This window comes from Leptidea sinapis, chromosome 31 (assembly GCF_905404315.1).
Source record: "Leptidea sinapis chromosome 31, ilLepSina1.1, whole genome shotgun sequence".
In the NCBI taxonomy this organism is placed as follows: Eukaryota; Metazoa; Arthropoda; class Insecta; order Lepidoptera; family Pieridae; genus Leptidea; species Leptidea sinapis.
In genome coordinates this window covers 2,408,598-2,428,930 of record NC_066295.1, presented here as the reverse complement: position 1 = coordinate 2,428,930, position 20,333 = coordinate 2,408,598, and the positions used below count along the sequence as shown (strand labels likewise).

The following is a 20,333-nucleotide window of genomic DNA, read 5'->3' as shown; positions in this document are numbered from 1 at the left end:
GTAAACAAAAAACACACAAACAAGGTGTTTTTAGGCAAGTTTTGCGGTGAAAATATAACATTTGGGGCTATGAACACTACTTTGTCCTGTTACACGTACCCTTAAGTCTTACTTGTAGGTTGCTAATGCTTGCTGTTGGTTAAAGTTAATACTCCAGAGCTATTATGAACTACCAGTTTTCTTTGCAGTTAAATAAGTTTTTCTCGGCACGCTGCATTTGTTTCAAATTCAAATTCAAATATTTTTATTCAAAACAGGATGTGAAATCACTTATTGAAAGTCAAAAAAACTACCACCCATTCCAAAGTGAATGCCTCAGGCCTGAGAAGAATGGGCGCAACAAACTCAGCGGGCTTTTTTTTTCATCAAAAATATGTTTTACAATTAAAGTAACATTTACAAAGTAACATTGTACAATTAAACTTATTATTTAATAGCTTGAGGGCGGTCGCTCCATTCCCAATCTGTGGTATCATTAAGAAAGTCATTTATGTTATAGTAACCTTTACAACACCTTTGTTTTGAACATTTTCTGGGATCTTGTTGTAAAAGCATATACATCGCCCCACAAATAGACTTACTAACTCGACTTAGCCGAGTAGTAGGCATCATCAGTTTATGTCTGTTCCTGGTGTTAACATTATGGTTATGACAGTTTCAGTTTAGTATACTACTCTCATAAAAGTTGTTCTTTTAGCTTTTAATTTTTTTGTGTAGGTACATTTATTCAGATTAGTAATCAATAATGAGGATTGCAAGCAATTAAACTGTTTGCACCTGTTAAAATGTTACATTTTCGACGCAAGAATTTTGAAAATATTGCCTTTGTAACCTAGGAGCCGTGAACTCATATCTCGCTCAAGGTCGCCGACATTTAGTGTCGCCTTAATGGTGCTCTTTCAATATACGATGCTGTAAGCGAAATTGTAGTGACGTATCAAAAAAATATAAATAATATTATAAATTCAAAAATTTAAAACGTAGCTAGTAATTTAATATCATCGGTTTGTGTCTTTTTTCTTTTATAAATCATCACACAATCAGATCACTGCTACGTATTACCACATTACTCCGTCGCACCGCTCAGATTCCTCGCTCCAGTCGACATACAGCTTAAGAATTTAATCCTATCGCTTGTATTCGCTCTATTCGAATTAATATTCAACCAACGCCACATTTACATCGTTTCTAATGGCTTTACTTCTAGACAGCACAGCTTAAAGAAGGTGTAAAAAAAGTATAACGGTGAACACATCATGACTCAAGGTTATGGTTAAGCCTTTAGTGCACTGCTTTGCGTATCGTTATCTTAGTCCTCTGCACTCAAGTATCAGCTTGAATTATTTCAAATTCAAATTCAAATTCAAATATTTTTATTCAAAATATTATGTGACATCACTTATTGAAAGTCAAAAAACTACCACCCATTCCAAAATGAATGCCTCAGACCTGAGAAGAATGTGCGCAACAAACTCAGCGGGCTTTTTTTTTCATCGAATAGATATGTTTACAAAGTAATATTGTGCAATTAAACTTATTATTTAATTGCCTGAGGGCGGTCACTCCATTCCCTTTACCTTTACCACACAAACGTTTTTTAACAATTCTTTTGAATAACGTAATACTTTTGTTTTGAACATTTTCTAGGATCTCGTTGTAAAAGCATGTACATCGCCCCACAAAAGATTTACTAACTCGACTTAGCCGAGTAGTAGGCATCATAATATCATTTGATCGCTTCTTTCACGAACATAATCAGCACTTGATTATTGCTGCTCATTTCCAATCACAGGATATATTTGCCGCAACTCGGCTTCTACTGTTTTCACTAAAGAACTCACCATCAGTTTATTAATATTAATATCTCTTAGATTTGCAGTTATTCACAAATGAATGGTTAATTTTTGAATATTGAGGTTTTTTATATGCAATATGAGGTCAAAAAGGCTTCAAGTGCTTCATTAGATAAAACAACAGGTACAATGATAGCGCCTACTTCATTTCATGACTCGCCATCAATCATTTTCGGAACTCTTCGTGCTATTTGCGGTAGAAGACACAATAATTCCGTTGTATGTTTCCACATAACGCCGAATGGGATTTAGTCTATTAGTATGACTATAAGGGACGAGATGAACAGGACGTTCAGCTGATGGTAATTAATATGCACATTACTGTTTCACGGCAGAAATAGGCCCCGTTGTGGTACCCATAATCTAGCCGGCATCCTGTGCAAAGGAGCCTCCCACTGGTTTTAACAAGCAAATAACCAGTATTTGCTTAATATTTTTAAAAACCCTTTATCTACGCGGACGAAGTTGCGGGCATAAGCTAGTCTAAAATATTTCTACTACTATTGAATAGGTTACCTATGCTCTATTATATATGATGATTTAACTTGTCAACTAAACCAAACGTCAAAATTTGGCAGAAAACTCATCTCCCAACAAGTGACGATTGATTTCCCTGAATCGGAACGTAACTTCATCACTATCGACACTGAACCGTCAATTTGTATTACAAGAATACAAAATTCATATAGAATCGAAGATAGCTTCGATCCTGTTACCCTTTTTTTACGAGATGAGGACTACAGGGCCTCACAAATGGTCCGGCTCTGTAGGCTTATCTCGTTACTGCAGATAACTTATGGTTCAATCCTTGTTACAACACTTGTAAACCATAACTTCTTATAGGTACTTGGTTTATACTATTATGCTAAAAATAAGCACAGCAAAAATGCATAAGTAACTTTAAATATAATATTATTAGCTACATTATAACATCTGTGTAGCTGTGAATCAATTAAATATATGAATTTTATGTTATGTCGTTGCATATAATAGTATATTAACCGCAAAACTATTCAATCCTAGTTTCTTATTTGATACATAATGATGTGCAATTTTCTATAGATTATTAGTAATTATCATGTGAGTCGAGACAATAGGTTCCGACACCTATAATTTTAACGTTATTGCGCACAGAATAAGCAATTTGTAAAAGCAAAACATATTGTATAACAGATTCTAGGAATATGAAATATTATAAGATATTTTTATTATTTACTGACTTATTATGTGATGGTAACAAATATGCTATTTTGAATCCAATAGGTATACATTATATTTCGATGACTTTCGCACCCTTATCAGTAATTACTAAGTAGTAATTTGTATTGATTATCTTCAACCATAATAGATACAATTAAAAGAAATACTTGACTATTTATTTATTTACCAGTTTACCACTCCCTTGCACAGGATGCCGGCTAGATAATGGGTGGTACCCATGTCTGCCGTGAAGCAGTAATGTGTAAGCATTATTGTGTTTCGGTCTGAAAGACGCCGTAGCTCGTGAAATTACTTGGCAAATGAGACTTTACATCTTATGTCTCAAGGTGACGAGCGCAATGGAATATGAATTATTATAGAATGCGTGCGCTAGATTTTGTTGGAATATTCCTCCCCGTAGTCACGTTACACCATATCTCAAAGAGGCAAAAGTACTCAAGATGGACGGAAGAAGGCATTTACACCTTGCTGTGTTACTCTTTGGCATAATTGCTTGGAAAACACCAGCATATTTATATCAAAAGTTAGAATGGCTTGGACAGCAAAAAGCTTTGAATATGGATACGAGGTCAGCTTTTCGTATATTAGCTATTCCTAGCTACCGAACTGCTGCGTTTCGGGGAAGTTTTAGATATCAAGCCACCAAGTGCTGGAATGATTTGCCACCTCCACTTCAACTTAGTAATACCATTCAAAATTTCAAAATAAAAACTAAAAATTACCTACTTAATGATATTTATAAACCTGTTTAACTGCTTGTACCTCTTTTAAATTTAATATTATAATATTAACATTTATAGTAACCATAATATATATTAAAACTTATTTATTATTAATAACCTCATTTTTTATGATTTTTCCGTCGTTAAGATCTAAATGATCTTCTTTTAACGTTTATTTTTTTTTTATTTATATACATATTTTTTAAGAGTTAAATTCAAAAATTAGATCTATACTGCATTTATATATTTATATTCATAGACTTATATTCATAATTATAATTTAAAAATTACTAGTCGCTGCTACTCCCAGACTCAATAATGTTGGGGCTACTGAAAACCAGTGCTACATTGGCACCACGCCATTGCAGCTTTTTACTGAGTTAGCTCCATTTGGTGACATTCACTGCCGCACAGTACCTTTTTCGTTTTAAGCTATAAATTGTATTATTTAATTTGTTTTATTTGTTAGTTCTAAGAAATTATTACTTATTTTGGTTTGTATCATTTTAATAATTGTGTGGTGGTGGTTTTTGCTATCAATAAATTTTTATTCTATTCTATTCAATAGTAGTGCCGCTCTGAATATTTGGGTTTTTCAAGAATCCTGCACGGCACTGCATTGTAATGGGCAGGGCGTATCGATAACCATCAGCTGAACGTCATGCTCGTCTCGTCCCTTATTACTATTCATAAAAAAACTATGGACGCTATTTTGACAGCATAGTTCGAGAGTACATAAATAACTCATACTGCATTTGTAAATATTTGGCCAATGGGGCAATGAGGTGTTTGCTGATAAAAGCGACGTTTTTTAATCATTTTGATTACTATTCTTAATTATTTTATTTATTCAGAGCATTGTTAACGTTTTGCATTACGAATATTCAGACGATAGCCACTGGTATTGACCAAAAACAAATATTTGTTTGTTACTCATAATACTCGATTTTTTGAGATTATTCCACCGGGCCTAGGTAAATTTTGAGTAAACATATTCACTGAAATATTAATCTTTTTATCTAAAACGAAGATTATGTGTTGAAGTTTTTTTTTATCGACTTTGCCAAGGATAACTTATCTGTGCTTGCGTCTGTATCATCAGAACTCTAGATTATCCTAGAAGATTCAGGAGTTAGAGTGACTTTACGAATAGGTGCAACAACGGTTACCTATGTTGTATTCCTATCAAATGGCGAGTTCTTGCTTTGAGAGCTGTTCGTGCTATATATCAGCTTAGTTATAGACAGTCTCTCAAAGAAAAATTTAAAGAAATAAATATTATGACCCTTCATTGTCAGTACATTTATGAAAATTTAATATATGTTCACAAAAATCATCACCTTTTTGCTCTTAATAGTGATTTTCATTATAATAACACTAGAAATAGGGGAATGCTTGTAACTAATTCTAGTAGGCTTCAAAGATACATATCTATTAATAGCTTTAAGGGTAAATGTATACACTTCTATAATAAAGTCCCAGCCACTGTTCAGGCATTAGCTATAAATAAATTTAAATGTTTTATAAAAAAATGGCTCTGTCGTAAATCCTTTTACTCCACAGCTGAATATCTAAATGATCGGACAGCCTGGGACTAGATTGTGATTATTTTATAGCGATAGAAATGACTGTACAATATTGTATATTTTTATTGAAAAGAGCCCAAAAAAAGAATGCTGGGAGAGTTTCTTGCGCCGCTTCTTCTCTCTCAGAGTGCCATTTGTTTCCGAAGCGGTAGTAGTATCTGGTAGTTATTAGAAATGACATCAAAGAGAATTCTAAAGGAATCAATTTTGAGAAAATAAATGCCTTTTGATACAAAAAATGCAATTGTTTCTCGTCTTTTATATGTTTGCGGCAGCGATGATAACTACAATCGAGGGAAGCATCCCCAAGAGTAGTGTGTTTTGCATCCACCCGCGGGAAATTTACACTTACACTCACTTGTTTTCACCCTTTTGTTGGTTTTGTTTTGGTTTTGCAAAACGAAGGACGGCATGGATCATTTACCTCACCTTCGTTGATGTCTGAGATAAAGTAATATTAAAGTACAAATATCAAAATAAAAAAAAAATACTTTTGAAGTCACGAAAAAACGATGTGTGCTTACTGACTTTTTATGACTTTTATGACAATAAAGGTGAGGACAATAATACGTACGTACCTACGAAATATAACATTAATTTATTTTCTTATTATTAACAATAATTAAAAAACTGTGTACATATAAATTTCCCTAGTACACGCTCCCTTAGTCGTTACCTACCCGAGCGTGTCAGCTCGCTCTCATCATGTTTTCACTCAAAACCTAGATATAAGTTTTATTCTAAAACTTGTTTTAGTAACAGGCAATGATGTTATAGGACGAACTATAGATAGCCCAGTGGTTAGTGACCCTGCCTACTGAGCTAGAGGTCCCAGGTTCGAATCCCGGTAGGTGCAAACATTTATATGATGAATGTTTATTTCCGAGTCATGGATGTTTCTAAGTATTTATGTACAATTAAGTAAGTATATTGTGTCAAATTAATACCCATAGTACAGGCTATTCCTAGTTTGGGACAAGATAATTTGTGGAAAAGTGCGTCAATATTTATTTATCACTAGGTGACCCGACAGACATTGTTCTGTAAATAATAAATAAAGTAATGTTTTCATCATATCATATAATCAACATCAAAAATTACTTCGTAAAATATGCACCCTGCTTTCGTAATGAAATTGTTTCACAGCAGAACTGTCAAACCGTGCGTCAATAAATTCTCTCATAGAAATTATGTATGGACACATCAAAGGAAAAACAAATTTGTTGTTTTTATTTAATTTAGCAGCATTTTCCTATTTATTCACCTTTTAAACTTTTAAACTTCTAAATTTGCTAAATCGGTCCAGCCGTTCTCGAGTTTTAGCGAGACTAACGAACAGCAATTCATTTATTATATATATATAGATATAGATTTCTATATTAATATTATTATAGGAGGACGAGGAGGTCTTTTCTATTATATAGTAGGTATGCATCCCTTCTCTGTGGTAGGTACATCTATGCTAAGTTACGCAAAATAAAGTAATACTATCTAATATATAACTAAACTACTTGTATGTAAAATATTTATAACAATAACAGCAGAGCTAAGAACAGTCAATAAACAGGTAGCTAGATCTCAATTCACAGAATGTGCCTCAGTATATTTGCTAACTGTGTTGCTTCGAAACATTTATTTATTTTATGTTCATAAAGTGTCATTATCAGACATAATGTACACAATTGAGTCTGTAAATTGTTTACTGTGCCGGTATGGTTCTGTCAGAGAATATTATGTTATATGTAGTAGAAACACAGTGTTAATCGTTCAGTGCTCTTTTTCCCTCGTGGAACGGAGCATGTCTCAGCGAAATGTCAAATTTCCCGCGCGCGCAAAAAGTTCGATTACTTGTCAGTGCTGTAGTGCTTAGTTGATTGTTTTTGGCTTAAAGTTTTTTGTGTTGCTACTGAAATGAATAAGGTTTGTAGTAATGAATGTTGGAATTTTAAATATTTTTAACCGACTTCTAAAAAGGAGGAGGTTCTCAATTTGTCGGTATGTTTTTTTTTATTAAATATGCATTGCTAATGAGACCATCAACTCAAATCAAAATACAATAATTAAAATTAATAATATTATGTTTCTATAAAGAAACTCGATTATTATTATTACTTGATATTATTATTATTTTATAGCAACAGCAATGACAGTACAATATTGTATATTTTTATTAAAAAGAGCGAAAAAAAAATTTCTTGCGCCGCTGCTTCTCTCTCGGAGTGCCATTTGTTCCGAAGTAGTAGTATCTAGTATATTAGAAATGACATCGAAAATAATTTTAGAGGAATCAATTTTGAGAAAATAAATGCCTTTTTTGCCAAGGCAAAAAATAACAAAATGTAGGTTATGCCGATATATACCTAGTTTCAATATTAATATTAATTTATAGTTAGTAGGTAATTATTAAGTAAACTCGTAAACTCAAGTCATAGAAAAAGAATAGAGGGTGTTAAATATAACTCGATCAAATTGAATTACTTTCATGTTTGAATGATATTCGAATCGAACGATCGACATTTAGTTTATTCCTACAATACTTGTTACAGTTAATTTAATCTTAAAGATAATTTTGTAATGAAAAATGTTTAACAAAAATTTTAATTTGGTACCTACTTATAAGTCAGATTCATTAATTATTGTGAATGGTGCGGCAAAAAAAAAACAATTAAAAATGGACGGATATGACTATCAGACTGACTGAATGAAATTACTTACATGAATAATGATTGGTATGTACGTAATTAATTAATCGGTTTGAGTAAATATCTTGTAAAAATACGGTTAGTAATAAATTACGCGGATGTAACCAAGTATAATGTAAAGATATAATCTTCTTATATATAAAATTCTCGTGTCACAATGTTCGTTCCCGTACTCTTCCAAAACGGCTTGACCGATTCTCATGAAATTTGTGAGCATATTTGAGTAGGTCTGAGAATCGGCCAAAATCTTTTTTTCATCCCCCTAAATGTTAAGGGTCCACACGAATTTTTTTTTTAAATTTATTTGATTATGAGTCAGCATTAAAAAATACATACAACTTCAAATTTTCACCCATCTACGATCAACAGTTACTTTTGTATCTCGATTTTAATATCGGCAATACAACGTTTTATACTAAACAAGCTGACCCAGCAGCTAGTTTAGTATAAAATTAATTCTTCTTCTTCGTCGGATTACTCTTGACAGAGCAGTCGTGGTCACGTCGAACTACGAACGATTCTACGCCAGTTATCCCTGGCTATTGCTTCTCTGGCACATGTGTTGAGGGGAGTATTGGTTAATTGCTTTGATCTGTTCTGTCCAGCGCATAGGGGAGCGTCCTCTTGACCTACTGCCGTTGACCCTTCCCTGAACAACAAGTCTCTCTATGGCATGCTCTCCACGTCGCGTGATATGTCCGAAGTATCTGAGGATACGGGCTCTGACTATAGATGAAAGCCTTTCTTTCACCTTGAGCTCTTCAAGTATCGAGACGTTTGTGCGGCGTTGTGTCCAAGATACTCGTAGCATTCGTCTCCAACACCACATTTCTAGTGCGTCAATCCTTTGTCTCTCTCGTTCTTTGACTGTCCATGTTTCGGCACCATATAGTAGTATGGGAAACACTAGAGATCTTACTAACTGAACTTTAGTAGCTTTGGTGATATTCCTGTCCCGCCATATCCTCGTCAACTTCTGCATTGCAGATCTGGTAATAGCCATTCGCCTTCTAATTTCGTCTTCCGAGCCACCAGTATTAGCGACCAGTGATCCTAAGTATATGTATGACTGTACAACCTCGCAATTAGCAATCTCGACTATATCTGGTGCATTGTTTTGACTTCGATCGACAATCATCATTTTTGTTTTCTGCCGGTTTATTTTAAGGCCATACTGGAGGCTGGTATGCTCGATACGATGTAATAATTCAGCAATGTTTTCCTTACTTGTCGCTATTAACGTGGTGTCGTCGGCATATCGGAGATTGGATATGTTTTTGCCGCCAATTGGTATGCCATCTGTCCAATCTTCTAGAGCTATCCTCATAATGTGCTCCGTATAAATATTGAACAGAAGAGGCGACAAAATGCAGCCCTGCCTGACTCCTGCAGAGGGATGAAGTGGGTCGGACGTGACATTATCCACCTTGACTGAAGCGGAACCATGTTCATAAAGGGCTCTGAGGATTTGCACCAAATGCTTGGGCACTCCCATCTCTATGAGGATCTTCCATAGTTGTGGCCATTTAACAGAATCAAATGCCTTTTGGAAATCAACGAAGCATATGAAAGTCGGTCTGTTGAATTCCTTTGCTTTCTCTATTATTTGTCTCACAATTAGGATCTGTTCTCGTGTACCTTTGCCCTTTACGAAACCGGCCTGCTCTGGTGCTATTTCCTTCAGAATATAAGCCTTCAGTCTTTCGTTTACTATATGGAGTAAAATTTTGCTGGCATGTGGTATGAGCGCTATAAGACGATAGTTATTGCATTTCGTTGTAGACCCCTTTTTGTGTAATGGTATGAAAACAGAGTGGGTCCATTCCTTCGGCCACATTCCGCTCACCCAAATTTTGTTACATATGGTGTGAAACATATCTACTCCGAAATCTCCGCAACATCTGATTGTCTCTATTGGAATACAGTCATTTCCAACTGCCTTCCCTCCTCTTAGATGGTTGATTGCAGCTTTAACTTCTTCTCTAAGAATAAGAGGTTCCAAGTCCTGATCTTCCGGTTCAGTGGAGATATAGCTGCGCGAATCAGGGTCAAAGAAGAGCGACTGGCAGTAATTCTTCCAGACTTTCAGAGTATTTTCCAGTTCAGTCACAACCTTTCCCTCCGAGTTTTCGATGGTCCATGTTTTAGAACTGAACTTTTTTGTAATTTCACGAATCTTCTTGTGAAGGTCTTTGGTTTCATGCTTTTCGCCATGGATTTGTATTTCGGTACATATATTTTGAAGAAACCTATTTTTATCACGACGACAAGCCGCTTGAATTCGGCAACTTAGACGGTTCTGCTGCGTAATGTCAGCCCCAGTAACTTTTAAAAAACGTCTTTTTTGCGACAAGCGCGAGAGTCTCGTCCGTCATCCAACGTTGGCGTTTTGTCGTCACGTCCTTCGTTCGGTCAGCAGATTTTGCGGAATCTATTATAATCGATTTGGCTTGAGACCAGACCTCATCTACTGTACACTGATCAGGTTTCTGGTTTACCCAGTTGTGTTTCTGTTCCTCTACACTTTTGGAAAATTTTTCGCAGTCCACGACACTTATACGAGCGCGTTTCTCAGTGGATCTCGCGGCCTTTAGTTTTACCTTAACTTCTGCCTCCAGCAACTGGTGATCTGTACCACAATCTGCGCCCGGCCTAGTAACGGTGTTTTTAACGGATGATTTCCATCTTGACCTGATCAGTATATAGTCGATTTGATTTCGGTAATGCCCGTCTGGTGAAATCCACGTGTAGAGTCTTCTGTGATGGTGTTTAAACATACTGTTCGTAATGGTAAGATCATTATCTGCCGCCAATTGTATAAACCTTGTGCCACGCTCATTTCGTTGACCAAGGCCATATCTTCCTATAACCTCTCGCAATTCATTATCCGTTGTCGTTGCTCCGATTTTTGCGTTGAAGTCACCTGACACCATCAGTAATTCCCTACTAGAAGTCTCATTGATCGCGATTTCTAAGGTGCGGTAGAAATTTTCGACCTCGTCATCCTCTGCCGCACAAGTAGGTGCATATACTTGTATGATGTTTAGATTCACCGGATTAGATCTTATTTTAATCGATATGATTCTGTCGCTATAGGACTTATATCCCATTACGCAGTTGTTGATGTTTTTCGGTAGTACAATTGCTACTCCATTTATACTTTTTGTGTCATGACCAGAATAGTATACGATGTTATGTGTAGTTTCAAAATGCCCATTTCCCTTCAGATGTGTTTCACTTAGGCCACAGATATCGATGCTATACCGTGTGAGTTCCTGTTCTGCAATGTCCAGCTTACCCGGTTGAAGTATCCCACGTACATTCCAGTTCCCGATCTTAATGCCTCTTCTCATTTTAATGGCTGGTTTTCCAGTAGCATTCTTTCCATGTGATGCCTGGTCGCCTACAAACACATGGCTGGTAGCACATTTCACACTGTCTGCCCCGGACGCAGTGCAGCGCCGGGTGCTATTCGGGTCGCATGGCTTCCTGATTCGTCTCTTTGGTTGTCTATTCATATTCATACGTGACTATCATGGGAAAAATAGTGCAGTGGATTCCCCTTGCCTTCTGCACCAGTCATTTCAGAAGTTATTTAGTCTTCAAGGCCGCTGTAGCCTCTTCCAACCGGTTTCCCAGTCAGGTGTATGGTTATACCGCCATTAACTCGGTCGCCATATCCTCGTCTGTTGTCTAGCAGGGAGCACCATGGAGCGGTAACACGCCATACGGCACGCCACCCCGCCGCCATACGGCGCGTGCAGGTGAGGTTGACAATTGGGTCGGATAAGGTGTTAGTTCCGTTCTCCCCTTACTCCCCGCATAAAATTAATAGTAGATTGTTAACCGAGGGTCGAAAGAATCAATTCCCGAGGTATTTAAACGCCCGAGCGCAGAAAGGGCGACTATAGTCCGAGTAGGAATTGATTATTTTACTCGTGTTAAACACTCTACTTTTCATTACGAATATGAGGAATATAAAACTAGTTGTTTATCTAAACTACTTATTGATAATATATAATAATATTAGTAGTACCTATTTAAAATTAATTGACAAATTAGGACAATTTATGTCGATTTTTTGAATTTTAAATATGGAACTCACCGCGTAATTGTTGCGGCTTATTCCGCTGAAAGAAGTTTGCGCTAAGTTCACACTGGCTGTATAGAAAGTCACATGGCTGCAGCATTTTTATAATTTGTTTTTTTTTGCATAAAACTTCACAGCTGACAGCAGTTCTATTTTTAAATTCATTCCGGCCCTTAGGTAGGAAGTAATTTGTATGAGTTGTTCCCTCTCTGTGGAGGGAGGCAGCATTTTCTACCCAATAATCATTAATCAAAACAAAATTAAATTCCAAGTATGAGAAATGAAAAATTATTTACAATTTCAACAACCTCCAACAACTCTTTTGTAAGGGTCCTTAATGTGCATCATTCTTAATTCTGTTCATGTACCTTCTACTTCGCGTGCCGCTCCAACTAGCGAAGGTTGGCAGTCAGCTTTGTAATTTTTACTTATTGTCTTGGCGCGAGGCGAATTAGTTCTGCCGCACGCCTTTTTTTTATGCCACCTACACCTTCTTCCGGCAATTTTTCGTTGTAGAAGTTCGTATCTAAGCACGTGCCCCAAATATGCGACTTTCCTCATCTTGATGGTTTGCATGAGTTCGCGTTTTTGACTGACGCGGCGCAGATCTTCCACATTCGTGATCTTGTCAGTCCAACTAATGGCCAACATACGTCTATATGGCCACATTTCAAAAGCTTCTATACGTTTCCTGAGGTCTTCTTTAATAGTCCACGCCTCACATCCGTATAGAAGTATGGGCCAGATGTAACAGCACAGTAAACGAGTGCACAAGGAAATCTTAAGACCGCGGTTGTAATCTTCAATCATGTACCTTACACATATTTTATTTTACAGGTAATATTAGTTTATTCATAATGTCTTTTTTACACCTCTCATGTAATAGAGTCGTAATATTTATATACTTTGTTTAAAAGTATGTACCAGTAATTGCTTACATAAAAGATAAGATTTACTTATGTTTATTATTGCTGATTGAAGCAATAAACTTCCAAGTCGCTCATTGTTGTCATTGTGTTTGTATTAACACATGCAAGTAACAGTTCATTATCTACCAAAATGCACTTCATTTTTATCGTTGCACGTTATTGAGGATTTTCATCACAGAGTATGACTTCCTAAGGGTTATAGTATAATGACTTTCATTTTAAACGGATAAATATAGTAATGTAGTAGTAGTATATATGTAGTCTTCGTTCCTTTTTATTATGAGCGTAGTTGATGAAATAATTGAGACATAAACCTGTTTCTGTCGTTTATTTACATACATAAGTGTGAACCATGGAACTTGAGTGCAAAGGGACTTTTTCAGCTCGGGGATATTACAACTATAGAAGCTCTTATCTTTCAAACATAAGTCTATTTAATTAGTCTCGGGTTTAAAATTTAAAAGAAAAATGTATATTTATCGTCTTTTCACATTCGTAAGGCGGAAGTTAGGTTTTGAAGGGTTTCAATTCCTCTGGTAATAAGTTATTGGATAAAACTAAATGGCAAAGGAGCAGAAGAAGTTGATTTAAAATATTCTAGGGACATCCTGAAGGAAACTACGGCAATAAATATGTATGGAGAACTTGCAGATAAAATACCCTCATAAGTAGGTACTGCCAGTCGTATGCGATGGAGCCATATACTCTAGCTGTAAGCACAATCTTCTTTAGCAACATGAACATCAACTTTATAACCTAGTAGGCATCTATTAAAAGGAGAACATTTTCATATATGTACTAAGAACACAGATCTTACATAAATCCAAACTAGCCAGTAGCAACTGTTAACGATATTTCGACATTATTTCTTGACCAATAACGATAGTTTGTGCTCATTACCCGACCAATGAGCAGCATTGAGTCAACTCACCTCAGTTGGTTGACAGAATTGTTTTCATTGTCAGTATAAATAGTTATTAAACGTCTACTGTAATAGAACTTTGATATGCTCAGGGTTCTCTTGACTCACCCACTAAAGGTATAAAGTTTTATCTTAAGTGTTAATTCCGTTAAGTTTTATAAGTTTATCCATAGAGTGCGAGAGAAAGGCTCCTTTGCACAGTATGACGACTAGATTATGGGTACCACAACGCCCCAACCAGTTTTTTTTATGTAAATAAGGGACGAGACAAGCAGGACGTTCTGCTGATGGAAATTAATACGCCTTGCCCATTACAATGCAGTGCCACTCAGTATTCTTGAAAAACCCAAAAATTCTGAGCGGCACTACAATTGCGCTCATCACCTTGAGACAAGATGTTAAGTCTCATTTGCCACCAGTAATTTCACTAGATACGGCGCCGAATGTTACACATTCTGTGTTTCGGTCTGAAGGTGTGTCTCAATGTCTCAAGGTGACGAGCGCAATTGTAATGCCGCTCAGAATTCTGAAAAAAAAAAACAAAAAAGAGAGTTAGTAGGTACTTAGATAAAACGGGTACTTGATTTTTGCATTGGGCAGTCTTAGCTTAGGCTCAGTATAATTTTAACTATCAAATGACTATAAATACCAAATCAAGGATTGCGCTAAACTCACAGTCAGCTGAGTCTTACCTAAGTAAAGTCTGAGCAAAGTCTAAGTACGCTTTATAGATCTCAGTCTGAGTAACATGCAAAATGCACCCACCTGCCCGCACTGCCTCGAGTTTATTTATTTATTTTAGTTTACATATTTGGAGAACTTAGTTTTACAATACTTACGTAAGAACTTTTGCATTCTAATGACATTGTAGCTCATTAAAACACGGATAAAACTATTTTTTTTTAAATTGATACCTAGCTAGAACGAGTTCTCGCCCCCAAAATCCCCTGTATACTAAATTTCATTAAAATCGTTGGAGCCGTTTCCGTGATTGAGATTATATATATATTTTTATATATATATATTTATATACAAGAATTGCTTTTTAAAAATAATATCCGGACGACCGAGCCTTGCTCGGATTTTTAAGAATGTACAAAACTTGAACAAAAAAAAAACTAATAGGTCTTCTGGATTCGAACCGGGGTCTTCTACTTTCCTTATCACCCAATTTCCCATCTGAGCTATTAGTCTTGTGTATATTGGCGAAATTTACCTTTGTATTCTAAAGTTATTGTAGCTGTTTCTCACTAAAACGGATAAAACTACATTTTTTTTAATTGAAACCTAGCTAGATCGATTTATCGCCCCCGAAATCCCCTGTACACAAACTTTTATGAAAATCGTTGGAGCCGTTTCGGAGATTCAGATTATATATGTATATACATATATATAAGAATAGCTCGTTTAAAGATATAAGATAAGATGCAAAATATGTTGATGATTTCATAAGTTTGGTTATGAAACATATTGATTATATTAACAGTTAGGACGACACATTAAACCAGGTTTAATAATTTTTGATTTGATAGAATTTGTGGGTGAATTAAATAGGTCAAACTTAGAAAAGCCTTTAAGATTATTTATGGAGTGAGATGCTCTTGAGAAGAATGAGTTTTTTTTGTAATTTGTAGCACAATGGGATATAATATGTAAAGATTTAGGATGTCTTGCGGAGATTCTGGGAGTACTTAAATTTATGTCCTAGAGAAGATGTGGGTGTGACATTATGCTGTTCAGGGGTTTTATTAGTAATAGGTATGATTAAATCAAGCATATGAGTTAAATGCTTATTTTTACGATACAGGGTGGCCGAGAAGTTGACGTCCAAGGCTAAAATTTGAAAGCCTCATGGTGATGAGTATCCGAATCACCCCTATGTATGTTGTACAATTATGCGTAGTTTTAGGAGATAATATTTTTTTCCCCTTTTATCCACTTTTTTCACCTAATTGTGGTTTAGGACTTTTTTCTAATTTTTTTGAACACTTTTAGTTAATTTTATTGTTGATAATTATTAACTACAATAGTTGAATAGTTTAGACAATGCGGAACTAGTTTAGAATCGAGTCGTAAGTTCAAGATAACTACTCCAGCTAAATTCATGAAAATGTTCAAGGTATCGAAAAATTAAAAAAAAGCCTATGGCTTGTAACTATTTTTAGAAACTAACCAGAACATTGGCCATAAAATGAGCCAAATTCAAATTTTAGCTTTGGAAGTCAACTTCTCGGCCACCCAGTATATGTCTTCATAGGTAAATAAGTCCTTTACACATCAAAAAGGGAATTTAAAATAAAACATGCTCTTTAAAAGTAATTACGCGTTGAAACTATTTGTGTTCAAATTCAATGTTTTTCTGAAGACATTATCCAAAATGTATATCATTTGAACGCCGCTTATAATATGATGACAGACCAAATGATGAACACAATAGAATCATCAAACCATGACACGATCGTTGAGAGTGGAAACTGAAAATTATGACGTTATTAACACGAACAAACTACTTCGCTATTTAACAATTTTGTTATGACAATGACATTGGTATTTGAATCACATTTGAATCGTTTATATTTCACGGCTTATGAGTAATCTATTGCTGGAGTAAAATACTGAATTTATGGAGTTTAGGACTGAAAAAAAATTCTAAGTACTGTAGGTAGGTAGAATGTGTTAAAGGTACATTACCGCCTTGGTAAAAGAAGTTGTGTAACAAATAAATACGGACTCAAAAATTTAACAAGAAAAACATCTATTACTAATTTAAATATTGATTTAAACTTATTATCTAATTCTTGGATCTATTGCTTGATAATTTTTAGTAAATTTTTCTAGACGCTATTGCGAATGAGCACTTGAGAGATGAGAATAAGAATTTTTAGGAGCTTTATCATGCATTAGTACGTTGTAGACTAGACAATTAGATATTTCCACACTTGTAATGTGAAGTTGGACAAGATTTCATGACATTGCTAAAGAAGAGGTTACGCTATATGTGGACGGTCGACGTGACATTGCGATCTCTCATTATTCTGTGACTTTCCTACAGATTCGGAGTAAAAAGAGAGATGATCCAATGAGTTTTTAGTCATAAAAGTTTAATTTAACCAAAGCCTGTAACATCCATATATCAATTATACTTTTAAGATAACAATTTTTATACCGAGCAGAAAAAAGTTAAAAAATTCCGTTATGTCGTGCAGATATCAGAAGCGAGTTTTGTGACAACGATAGAAGAGGCAAGTCAAGTTGACCGGTGCACCCAGACTCCAGCCAGCAAGAACGCCAAGGCACGACTGCAAAGGTTCCACACCAGCGATCATCTCTACGAACGAAGCAGACCTTACAGGACCAAGGAGACGAGACCCAAGAGTTTAGGCCTCAGCGAATCCTATCCCTATCTTGGGAAACCACCGAGTTATGATGGCGGCAGTCAGGTTAGGTAAGTGGTTGATATATAAGTTTTTTATGAGGAGTTACTTGCCTATCACCAGGTACGAAAGGCTAAGCAAGGGGAAAATCCATGGACATTGTATAACTGCTCAGCGAATGCAAAAGTCTTAAAATACATTTTTTTAAATCTTATCAAAAGTAAGAAATATAAATCTTGTAGAAAAGCAAAGATAAGAAAAATATAATGTTTGCTCCGACTCAGATACCGTCCTTTGAGTGTTTAGGTCGCGATGTATTTTGCTTATACATAGCATTTTACATCGAATCCAAAGTGTTTGTTTCAAAATCAAAATAAATTATAGCTATTGTTACAACGTAGATCTTCTAACACGATTTGCGTTGGGAAGTAGCTGATGACGGTCACGCCACCCAAACAGTGGAATGGAACAACATGGCTTCTTTCAATATGGGTCCATACAATTGCCTTAAAGGCCAGTTATCAGTGATTCTTTTGGCGATTTAAGAGATTGTAGGTAGGTAGGTGATCACTATACAACAGGCACTCGTATGCAGGTCTGTCTCCTCTTCTTCTTCCACAAGAAAAGGGAAAAAGTTGTGTGGAGGTTCAGAGTTGAGAAAAGGCGTTAATTACTTCATTCGGCAAGACATTTTCACTTTGTAGACCTCACAACTCGACGGTGAGTTGTACATGTTGACCTTAAAATACGAAATCTGAAATGCATCGTTTTGATGGCATTCCACAACCGCACGTTTCGCAAGATACTTACCCACCCACGCAGCCATTCTGTGGAATCAAATTACAGCATCATTCCCGAACCAATACGACTTCCCATCTCCCTCCCTCGACTCCCATCGCAAAGGCGGGTCTCGCATCTCTTGACCTATGTGCTATACGATTGGACTGCTGCTTTTTTTATTTTCCATAATGTGAGCTGTTTGCCCATTTGCCCTTTTATATGAAAAGAAATTGCGTGACTATATTTATCAACATGAGTCTTTAAGCCAATTTTTATATTCGATTGACTACTTTTGCCAATTCGATAACCAATATAAGGAATAGTAGATTGTTAACCAAGGGTTAAAGAATCAATTCCCGAGGTATTTAGACTTTAGTCCGAGTAGGAATTGATATTTTCGACCCGCGTTAAACACGCTTTTTTTCATTTCAAATATGAGGAAAATAAAACTAGTTGTTTATATAAACTATTCATTGATAATATATAATAACTAGCTATGAATACCCGCTTCGCTGGGTCATTTTTAATTGTATACTTATTTGTTAATGTTAATAATCTATCACTACTTACTTCACATTTTTTTCACATAAAAGACACATTTTCTTTTTTCTTATTAATTTATTGATCTTACTTATTTTTACATTAAAATCTTACGACTAAGTAGACATTAATATCTTTTATCATCTAACATTAACTGATATCCTAAACATTTTTATTGAAATACATTATTATATACTACATTTACAGTTTTGCATTCTGGTGCATAAACAAATAAATTTTCTTTCTGTCCTACGCGTGAAAAAGCTACATAGAGTTGACCATGTGGAAAACAGGATTCTTTTAAATTAACTCCACAAAATCGGAACGTCTGACCTTGCGCCTTATTGATAGTCATACTATAAGCTAATCGTACAGGAAATTGTAACCGTTTAAAATAGAATGGTAAATCATTCGAAATTATTGGAATTCTTGGTATAAAAACCAAGTTTCCTTTTTCTTTGCCAGTGAGAACTTCTGCCTCAATGATGTTGTTCAAAATTTGTTTTACGCATAATCTTGTACCATTGCACAATTTTGGCGTATTAAGATTTCGCATTAATATGACTGGTGATCCAATTTTTAGCTTTAATTCATGAGAAGGCATACCAGGTGGGTTTAATGAATTTAAAAATTCCGTTGGAAAGTTTAAACTTTCATCTTGATTCATCATTGTATCTATTGATTTATAGATTTTTTCCTCTCCCGGTATCATTTCCTGTATTTTTTCATTTATTCGTTTTACTGCATCATTTTTTGTAACCAAAATTGTTCGCTCAGACAACCATGTTTTATTTAAATAATTTTGTTGTATGGATGGATAAATTTTGTCTATAAGGTGTTCTTCGGTGTCTACCACATGATATATCTCTTCTGTTAAAATTATTTTACCAGACTGTGGATCTAGTGGGTAGGTGCCATTCCCAATTTTCAAAAGATTGTCGGCAAACTCTTGTGCTTTTGGATCTCCAGTAATTAACGCTCGCATATTTTCTGTCAGTGATAACTTTTCAACATAGTTCCAAAAAATTGATCGCTTTAAACATGCATTTATTTCGTCAGCTGGTGTTGATTTTGGAATAACTGGTAACGTTTGTCTAAAATCCCCTTATAGTAGCAATAAAGCATCTCCCATTAGTTTTGTATTTTTCCGAAGATCCTGTAGTGTTCTATCCAGCGCTTCCAGTGATTTTCGATGAGCCATCGTGCACTCATCCCATATTATAAGTTTGCATCTTATTAAAATTTGGCCACGTACAGAAAATTTTGTGATATTACAGACTGGGAATTCTTGTTCAGCTACATTTAATGGCAAATTTAGTGCAGAATGTGCCGTTTTTCCACCTTCCATTAATGTCGCGGCAATTCCAGAGGATGCCAATGCTAATGCTATTTCATTTTTCACCCGAATTGTAGCTAGGACCAAATTAATGAGGAAAGTTTTTCCAGTACCTCCGGGTGCATCTAAAAAGATTATTCCTCCTGCATTCGTCTCAATACGATTTATTATTGTGTTATTTACTATTCGTTGTGTTCGTGTTAATTTTGGTTCATTTTCTTCAATGTAACGTTGCAATTCATCTTTATTATAATTAAGTTCTTTTGATAATTCAGAAT

At 35.4% G+C, this 20,333-nt stretch overlaps 1 protein-coding gene across 4 annotated transcripts in view; it reads left to right on the top strand.

Annotated features, from left to right (window-relative positions):
* LOC126974202 (calcium release-activated calcium channel protein 1-like) overlaps positions 1-20,333 on the top strand; it is an 84,980-nt gene that overhangs the window by 51,179 nt on the left and 13,468 nt on the right. For 2 of the 4 annotated variants that reach the window (XM_050821652.1, XM_050821653.1), the window contains exon 3: positions 17,232-17,470. In XM_050821652.1, the coding sequence (XP_050677609.1) occupies positions 17,232-17,470 (239 nt within the window). Of the gene's footprint in view, positions 1-7,167; positions 7,303-17,231; positions 17,471-20,333 lie in introns of those variants that run through there. The other 2 variants (XM_050821654.1, XM_050821655.1) reach the window with 2 other exon arrangements.